The sequence below is a fragment of the Nanorana parkeri genome, unplaced genomic scaffold (genome assembly GCF_000935625.1).
Source record: "Nanorana parkeri isolate BGI_ZX_2015 unplaced genomic scaffold, ASM93562v1 scaffold362, whole genome shotgun sequence".
In the NCBI taxonomy this organism is placed as follows: Eukaryota; Metazoa; Chordata; class Amphibia; order Anura; family Dicroglossidae; genus Nanorana; species Nanorana parkeri.
In genome coordinates, this window is record NW_017306630.1 from 881,179 (window position 1) to 891,600 (window position 10,422).

At 40.1% G+C, this 10,422-nt stretch overlaps 1 protein-coding gene across 1 annotated transcript in view; it reads left to right on the forward strand.

Moving 5' to 3' along the window:
- The window catches only part of KCNH4 (potassium voltage-gated channel subfamily H member 4), a 151,795-nt gene that overhangs the window by 115,944 nt on the left and 25,429 nt on the right, over positions 1 to 10,422 (forward strand). Inside the window, exon 4 of the mRNA XM_018558836.1 lies at positions 5,016 to 5,137. Coding sequence (XP_018414338.1) covers positions 5,016 to 5,137 — 122 coding nt within the window. The remainder of the gene's footprint in view (positions 1 to 5,015; positions 5,138 to 10,422) is intronic.

The following is a 10,422-nucleotide window of genomic DNA, read 5'->3' on the forward strand; positions in this document are numbered from 1 at the left end:
CCCCCCCCAGCCTATTCCTTACCTGGGAATAATAGTCATATGCCTATAGATGGCAGAGGCACAGTGCCAGCTTTTCCCTTTAAAGATATCACACATATCATACATTATGTTGCTGCCATCAGTAGGAATACAGTCATCTCTTATAAACCTATTTACACATTATTGATACATAGCCAATTAAGTCTTTGTCCTACTCCCAAGAATTTGAAATAAGCAGCTCACAATAGAGGATATACTGTGCCACTCCAATGACACAAAAAAATATGTATACTATCAGAAAGGACTCTGCAGAACACATCAAGTCCATTGTGGCTGGTAAGAAACCAATCAAACATCCAATATGGATGACTCACCTGTTTAATCGTCTCGGATCCATGTCCAGTAGGTATTCAAAGATAAGTATATACAGAGGCAACAGAGTCGTACAAACAGGAAGCTTGATAGTAAAGGTGACATCAAATTTATTAGGAATTATGATAATAACATTTCCAAAGTAAAACATGCCATCTTATATGAAAACGTTAGATGCTATTTCCAAACGAGATGATAAGGTGAGTCAAAATATGCCTTGTCCTGATGTCCTGGTGAGAGTAGTGACTGAGACAGGAAAGAAGGGGATATCTGCTTAGGATGCATAGAGTAACTTTCTGTGATGTGACTTAATATCCTTAGAACAACATGCCAGGGAGCAATCCCCAATACTTAATCTAATTCTATATTCCACCTGATAACTAGTATTACATAACAGGACCATGCAGGAATTTGCCTTCTCTTTCTTGGGCTTGGGGTAGACAATGTGGCACCACAGTAATCCTTATCATGGGGTTCCCACATCTCTAAGGGCTGAACAGCAAGACTTCAGCCCCTTTGGAACTCTAGCCAAGACCCAGCCTGGCATAAGCAGGATAAAGTCCCACTATTGAGCCCACAATCAAGGCCAGCATAACTCCCTCTGTCACCACAGACAAATTCATGATCAGGAATAATGACAGTCCAGGGCAGGTTCCATAATAACAAAGTGTAATCTTTACTTGAGGAAATTTACAAAACAACAGATATATCAGAGGCAGCTGTTACATATGTTACCCAAATCAATAGGTTAAGCTATGATTCCTATAGAAGTGTTCACACCTACAAGCGTTTAGTTATGAGGATTCAAACATGAGATTTTTCAGTTCAATTCCACAACAGAAATGTATTGGTATATACCGTGTTTCCCCGAAAGTAAGACATCCCCCGAAAATAAGACCTAGCGCCATCTTCGGGGATGTCTGTAATATAAGACCTACCCCGAAAATAAGACCTAGTTCGGGGTAGGTCTTATATTACAGACATCCCCGAAGATAGCGCTAGATCTTACTTCCGGGGTAGCTGTGAAGACCGGCCGCAGCTCCCTCCCGCCCCCTCGCCCGTCCACCTACCCGCATGCTGTTGCTCTCTGGATGACGACATCAGAGCGGAGAGGCAGCTCCCTCCCGCCCCCTACCCGACACGCCCCCCCTCCAGCAGCACGCATGCCCGCCCCCTCGTCTCCTTAGTTCCGAGCGGAGAGGCAGCTCCCTCCCGCCCCCCTGCCAGACACGCCCCCCCGGCCGCACGCATGCCCGCCCACCTGTTTGTGGCTCCCTGGACGGCAGAGCACAGCTGCAGCCAGGTAAGACATCCCCCGAAAATAAGACCTAGTGTCTTATTTCGTGCAAAAAAAAAAATAAGACACTGTCTTATTTTCGGGGAAACACGGTAGTAAAAAACCTGGCCATACACTGATCTATTTTTTCGTTCAACCCGCGGGCTGAACGCAAAAAAAATAGACCCAATTCCTCCATCAACACTAACAGCGTGTCAATCGAGTAACCCCGCTCTTTACATCGTATTCTGGCATCTGCCGCCAGCCCCTGTCAGAATACCCAACCAGAGCTGGCAGCTCATTGACTGCCAGCTCTGATGGATCGAATATTTTCCGACCAGCTCCTTTGATCAGCTAATGGAGGGATGCCAATCGAAAGGGTGCTGACAGCGGCACACACTGTGCGAATTTCAGCCGGTTCCTCAAAGACCGGCCAAAATTCGAACAGTGTATGGGCACTGTAAATCCAGTGAACCAACAATCTATTTAACTACTAAATACAAAGAAAATGTTTAAGAATGCATAGACATATTACCAAAATACACATACAGTGATATAAACAAATCAAATGACAGACACATATATAAGTGCTAAGGGAATACCTGTATAATTACCAGTTAATTATCATGTGAGGGCCCTATTCTGGTGGTCCAAAAAGACAAATTTTTCTTCCAAAGTTTGTATTGATACAGGTCTTGCCTTCATAGAGTTACTCGGAGGGGCACGGATTGGTGGCCCCCAAGTACTAATCCGATCAAATTAGAATAATTCTCTGGCGATTGGATATTTTTAAAATGCTTTTTGTTACAGCATCCAACCCCTTTGTTTACGAATGTTCAATGACTCTACTGTATTCAGACATTTACAAATGCGCAGGTGTCCGTACTAACCCCAAGTCACAACTGCGTCTTTATAAGAGCAGACAATCTAATTGTCCGCCTAGGCATACTGACATTACAAGATACAGAGAGCAAGGAGGAAAACGAATAAATAAAAACGCTATTATCTTAATGCGGATGAAACAACATTGTTTGAAAGTGTGTTTGTTTTTAAAGTTTAATAAAATAAGTTTTTAAAGAGCTGCACAATGGAGGATGTTTGTGTTTTTTGAGTGCCGATGAGAGAATATGCAGCATAAATAGAAGGGAAGTTCAGTGAAGCCATAGGACAGAGGTGGGGCTCTCTCTGGAAGTTGCGGAATAGGAACAGTGGAGACCATCTGAATCAACATCCCTGATCAAAGCATATATAGCCTAGCTACAATAAGCTGGCCATAGATATCTGGTGAGTGTGGATGTTTGATCGAAGCACAGAGGTAGTGTGGAAACGCAATAGATGTGTTCTTGCGATGTGAAGATCACGTGCATATGGAAATGGGCTTTTAAATGTTTTACCTTAAACAATGTACGATTCACTAGAAGTGTTATAATTTGTTAATTTCACAGTAGGTCACCGTTTTTTTATGTAATCAGCTTATTACAGTATATACCAGTTTGGGATGGTATAAGAGTCTCTATTAGTAGAAATTCTTTATTCACGGTATGAGATTATAAACTACTATGCGGAAAGGTATACATTGTTTTGCACTATTGTTTGTGGTGAAAAGATAACCTATCTGTGTTTTCAATCTTAATGAAAATATTGCTCACTACCAAGCGCAACATAATTGCTCATATTAATCACGTCTATACACATTGTTGCAGCTGGTGATTTCACATTTTCCTAGCGCAACTAAATTGGTTTAAAGAAAAGATAACCTAGTTCAGTATTGGATATTTATTTGAACACAGTGAAGCGCAGTGCAACAGGTACTAAATATTCTTCACAGTGGAATTTCCACTAAACAGCACAGCGGCTAACACAACATAGAATAAGGAGGCGGGGGAAGGGAATTAGTTCACTGCCAAGCGGGTTTGGAATAACAACTCTTTTAGAGACAAAAGAGAGTATGCCCATATTCCTAAAATAAATAATCTAGGCTCTGAAATGTCTATGGATTTTATGGCTCCTTGTCTTGACCATTTACAATAAACAAGCTATGCCTGGACAGATCAATAATTACATTCAAAATCCCCCTGTATTCAATCCCTAAGGACAGTAAAAACACCTTTTGTATTACTCCCATTCAGTAACCCAACAGAGAATATATTTAATTAAAAAAACTATATACATATGTTCATGGAGATTTTACATAAATCTCATAAGGTAACACCTCACAGACACGTCTAAAGGCTTTGTACAGGTTACAGATAGTAAATCTTCCTATAAGGACCCTTGCCCACACTTACACACACTTTCTGAAGCATGCTCTTTACAGCAGGGGTAATAGTCCTGTGTCCCTTCCCTCTCACCAGGGAGCAATCCAGGTTCCCTCAAATCTTGTCTGTCTGCTAGCTCACAATGGGGAGACCGCCACTGCTCATTTGCTGCTCGCCAGCATACGAAGATCTACTGGTCTTTCACAATATGGCACCATTAATTAAATTCCGCATTACATTTACAGTACACTGCATTAAGTCATCCCATACATGAATGGATTGGCAACTCACTAAATATCACACATGCACCTTTTTTAACAGTACACTGCAACACACGGGTTGCCTTCTGCTGTAAAAATGTGTTGGAGTGTCATTCAAAATAAACGTCCCTTCAATGCATTGCAATATGCACCTTACTGTGCAGTAAACTGAGCATTTTACTATACATTACCATAATGGTAAAAACATCAATTTAAAGGGGCTTTAGCCTAAGGCTAATTTATACAGTAGTGCTATACAACTGCCTTTATTTACTTATCTTACAGAGCACAGCATTTGAAACTTGGCATCCCCATACTCCCTTTGGACATTTTGTTTCTTATAAGTCTGTGCAGAATGTTTAAATGGAAGTTTTCGTAGAATAATTGAAGATTTCAGCTATGTCTGATTTATTTTGGGAAGTCTTTTATTTTCATCAGCTTCTTAATTACATTAGTTGCCCAACCCCTTTACCTATTAAAATGTTCAAATTTTTGTTCTGATTTCTCTTTTAATCCAAAAGTGGACAAATGCTAAAGACCCTGACAATTAGTATTTCAGAACAGTCCATTTGTCGTCCTGGTCAATGGAAAAGAGGTGTGTGTGGTGGGGGGTCTTTGAGTCTGCTTTATGATAAAATAAACTCATGAGAGTTATGCTTTGTTGTGACCTGCCTTAGTGAAGACTGCAATGACCTGGATCACAAAATCTAGTATAGCACTTAAAGACATATTAGCCATGGTTGCATTTGATCAACACAGAAAAAGGCATACATATTGCTACTGACCATTGTGCATGTCATTGGAGAGCTATATCAGAAGTCAGAGTAACTATGAGCTATAATGTGTCTTTATATCTTCTTCTCTTACCAGATAAACAGAAGAACCGTCGAGCTTCTCATTTTAGCTCGGCAAGAAGACAGAGCCGGACTATGTTGTGTCACCTTACTGGTCAAGTCTCTGGACGAAACAAGAGTGATATTAAACTTAACAATGTAAGTGCTAATACAACATGTGCAAAAACACGGTCATAATATCTATATTTTGATTGACGGGCCTCTAATTATTTATTTGGTACTGACATCATTGTGCACAGAACTTCTGGCATGGTTGCATCATGATATATATGTATGTGGACAAAACAACAGCAATTGCCACTAGTCCATGTCCCATTTATTTTTAATTCATTACAGATAACCTTTTAATCATTGGCCATACCAAGGACTTTGGCTGGGTCTACGGGATGAACAGGCACGGATTATTTATATAAACTTTACAGCTCCTCAACATACCAAGGAAATTTGGAAAGGTGAACCATATCAGATCTTGCATATGATAACCTACCAGCTACACATGACCTAATAAAGTAATAGCTAGGACACCAACTGGACTATACTTCACTAAGTACAGTACTGTTTGCAAACTATGCTGAGATACCAGTATTTATTGAAAAAAGAAATCTGGTCACACATTTTATTAACCCTTGCAATGGGGCTGCCTCCGCACTGCAAGGGATAACTGCTTGTTTTTGCCTAGGGTAAAAAACAAAGTTATACTCACCTGATCGTCTGAGCTGGCTGTGTCTTAGACTGGTCACTGGAGCGTCTATCCCCCTCTGCTGCAGCGGTCTAAGGTCCTGCGAGTCATCATGTCCAATATAGTGTGGATATAGACACAATAGGATGTGAGGAAACCGAGGGACATATAGTCACTGCAGCAGAGGAGGAGAGCGGCTAGAGGGAGCACTGCTGGCTTCAAGGATTGGATGATTATATATATTTTTTTACCATAGGCAAAAACAAGCAGTTACCCTTGCAGTGCAGGGGGTAGCCCCACTGCAAGGGTTATTACAATGTGTGCCCGGTAGGTATTTTATATAGTGCAGACAGTTTGTTCAGTGCTTTTATATGGAAAGTTATAAGGACAATGTACCAAAATACAGCGCTCAAGGGAAACAGGCGGGGGGGGACTCCTAACTCAGAACACTGTAGTATTGCGCATCAGTTGATTATTATAACCATCTACAATGTCATTTATTCAGAGTACTGATATACTTTCACATCAAAATCTATAATTCATGTTCCCTGGGGATCATCTGAACAAATTGGATCGACCGCCGAACATATCACTCGGCCACAGAAATTAAGACTGCTCCTCCCAACCTTTTCCCATTCCCTCCTCCCTGGCTCCGTAACACGCCCTCTCACTTAGTTTGTAGCGCTTCCCTCCTTGTTTTCTCAGTGCTTTTATATAGTGCACATTCAGTCCCTGCATTAAAGGAGCTTAATATTTAAGGTCCCTATCTCACAAGCATACACACACAATAAGGCCAAATTAGATAAGAGCCAGTTAACCTACCAACATCAACTAAAGGAAAGTACTCTTTAAATCAAGCGATAGATTTTGATGTGAAAGTATATCAGTACTCTGAATAAATGACATTGTAGATGGTTATAATAATCAACTGATGCGCAATACTACAGTGTTCTGAGTTAGGAGATGTAAATTGTTAAATGTGCTAATCCTTGTATGTCCTATGAATGCCGCCTATATCAAGAATTAAGTTGGCACATTGTGCCAGGGAGATATGGAATTTTCAGCTAACAGCTGTTGTATTACTGGTTCTTTGCTAAATAACCTTCGGCAGATCCTATCAGTCTCTCCATTAACCTCTGTGCTGTAATCTGGTCCTGCCAGTCTGCTTTGATAAGGCTGCTCTGAGCTAGTACAGCAGAGCGACATTTGGTGTCTTTGTTGCAGTTAAATGTATCTACTGCTAGGGGGGAAACAATGTGAGACCTGGCCTAATCAGATTAGAGCAGAAAGTGTAACAGATAAACAGGATTATGTTACTCAATGGGCCAGATCAAAGGAGCAATCTGATTGGCCACAAGAGGAATTTAGATCATGCTGTGGTGATTGCAAAGTGACAGGCAGATGGCAAAGTGTAAAAGCCAGAACGTGTACTTGTGGAAGAATGAAATCAACTAGAAGCACTCTGACCCATGTCAACTAAATGTTGTTTTCCCAGGAGACCATGAAACCAACACACCAATTACCAAATAAACAGTGCTGACTGTCACAAGAATTTCTCAGCTCTCATTTTAGAATCTTAACAATGACCTTCTAGTTTGGTTTTTGTCAGTAATCTGTGATTATATTTAATTACTTTTTGAGAACCATTAAGTCACAATTACCACTAAACCTTAAATAAAAAATGATTTATATGTCTGATAAATGTATTAATATTCAAAATGCATGTAAAAATATAAACATTGGCTTGTTTGTTATATTTACATCTATTAGAAATTATAGCATTGCCTAGTGCAACTCCAGCCAAAACTTTTTTGGTTTAGATAGAAAGGAGAAGAGTTAAGCTGGCCATACACTATGTGACTTTTGGTCGGTTCTTGATGGACCCAGCCTTGTTACATGCCTGTGTTCTACAGTTGTTTGTAAGTACAGCCCGATCTGTGTGCCTTCTTTTTATTAAATACTGTTTTACACTATGGAGGCGCTCCTTTTTGCTTTAGGTTCTATACATTGTACAGATGTGCCACTTTATAGGCAGTTTAAGGGACCCCCCAGACATGATATTTAAAGCAATTTTTCATTTTTATTGTTTCACTTTAAGTGATGTTAAAATCACTGTTCCGTTAAAAACTGTATTTTTTCAAAGTTTTTTTTCATTGATTCCTGTCCCCCAGGGCAGTGCCTGAATCCCCATACCATTTTTTATGGCCAACAACTTGCATATAAGCCTTCAAAAAGGGGATATTTGATTTTTAAAGTTTTAGCACCATAGACTTGCATTGAGCTCGAGTTTGAACTGAAACTTTTTCCATGTTCTAAAGTTTAAATTCGAACAGAACACGGGGGTGTTCGGCCCATCACTAGTGCTGTGGCCGCAAACAATCTAAGAAAATCTTAGATAAAAACCCTGGAAATATTGAATGAAGGGCTATGTTAGGAGAAGGAACCAATGAAATGTCAACTACCTGGTTATAATCTTCAAAGATACATTTCCAAAAAGGCATTATATGAGCACATTCCCACCAAATGTGGAAATTAGTCCTTTCTTCATCCCTATATCGCCAACACTATGCAGAGTTTAAAGGGAAGATTCTATTTAGAAGGGTCTTGGGCTGCAGACGTAATAGATATTTTATGAATTAATATAAAGGATTTTTGCACCTCTTCTGTCAGATTTGAAGATTCTTCTCCCAAGCGCAAATTAAATAAGGACTTGCAGAAAATTGTGCGTTCACTATATTACGATAAAGTGTAGAAATCACATGAGTTGATACTTCGTTCTGACTACAAAGAGATTCAAACCAGATAAGTGGTCTATGTATCGGGGCCTGGCCCTGTAATTTATCGTAGAAGGCTCTGAGTTGAAAATACTGAAGCCACAGATTAGATTTACGTGAATGTTCAAACAAAAGAGATGTCAATGGTTTTAAGGATGTTGGCGTAAGAGCACCCATCATAGGGGAAGGTAAAAATAAAGACCATTGAAGGAATTGTCTTGTTGAATGTCCTGGAAGAAAGTAGTAGATAGTAGAAAGCTGAATATACTTAAAGTACTACTAAAGGCTGGGTGTTTTTTTACCTTACTGCATTCTCTGCATAAAGGTAAAAAACACCAAGTACCTTTTAGACTTCCCCGTCGCCCCCACACTTACCTGTTAGCAGCGCTTGTCAGCGCTTGTCAGCGCTTGTCACCGCTTGTCACCGCCGCTGGTCCCCCTCCGTCCCGAACTTTCTGGTTCTGGGGGAGGATACTGAAGGCAGAAGGAGCCATAGGCTCCTTCTGCCTTCAGTCAAACTGCTGGGCGGGGACAAGGGGCGGGGCCCTTTGGCTCCTTCGTGAATAACCCTCTAAGATTTCTTTGCCTTTTCTCTGAGCTTTAAAGATCAATTTCTCTGCATTGCCTTTAAGCTACAAAGGTGAATTAGGGCTTGTTTTAAAGTGCTTGTGCTGCTTGATTAAAATCAGCAACTAATTAAATGTGCGTAGTGTTCGCCCAGGTTAATTTTCAAGATGTATGTTTATTGTCCAGAATGTAACTGCATTATATTTATCCATAATTTAGCTCTAAAATAGGACTTGCTTTGCTCCACTAACATACATTCTGGTTCCCTTCAGGATATGTTGAAGTAGGCATTCCTCAAGGGGACTATAGAAGCTACCAAGTCACATGGTCATTATACATATAATTGTTAAAGGAGAACTATTTTCACTCATCCTCAAAGTTCAGTGATTTTCACTCATCCTCATAGTACGAGCCGACGTGTGACAATGAAACTGTCACATGTCGGCTCTATAGATCGGGAAGTGTGCAAACGCATACCTTTGCTTGCTCACTTTCAGATCATCTCCGTGAAGAGAGCGGTGACTGAAGGAACGGACGGGGAGGGGCGGGCACAGCTGGCTTTGCCTCTAGATAGGCAGAGCCAGTTGCCACTCACGCAGCTGGGTGGATCTCAACAGCATTGTCGGGATCCGTCCCAGCTGCGGCGCTCTCAGTATATAGCAAGCTGTTGCTCGCTATATACTGAGCTTTGGGTCTTAGGAGGACGCTAGTACATGTCCTCCCATGACCCTAAAGAGAACTATGGGATAAAAAGGTTACCCCATATTTCTCTTTTAAACTTCACCCAAACATCAAAACATCAAATTATTGTTTGTGTAAATGTATCTAGATAAAGCATACAATATGCAAATATATAAAACACATTACTAATAGAATAAGATAATAAACTGTCTATGCCTAAAACAAAATAATACCGAATAAAAAATAGTCTCAAAATCCACATTTATATCATAAGGACTATTAAGGCAATTTAAATCTAAACATTTACTCTATTATCTTGTGATAATTTGACATTTGCCTTGATATAGAGTTCCTCAGGGGCTAGTTCTAGCCAGCTCAGTAGATTGCTTTTTAAAAAGAAAAAAAAAAACTGAACGTGCACCTAAATGCACAGAATATAACTGGAGTTATAACACTGAAGATTGTAGATCAGAAAATATTTTTTTCCCTATTGGAGTAAATCTGCCCATGCTTTATAAGGATGTTTTGCCTTCCTCTGGATCAACTCCAGATTTAGGTTTCTGTGAAACAGGTTATTTATTCAGCTTTCTATTGGTTGGACTCAATGGACATGTGTTTTCTAAAGCCTATTTAACTTTGTAACAATAATGGTTTTCCTTTCAGGCTATGTTTACACCATGTCCAGACCAGATCTGGAAAAATGTTTTTGACATGTTCCGGGG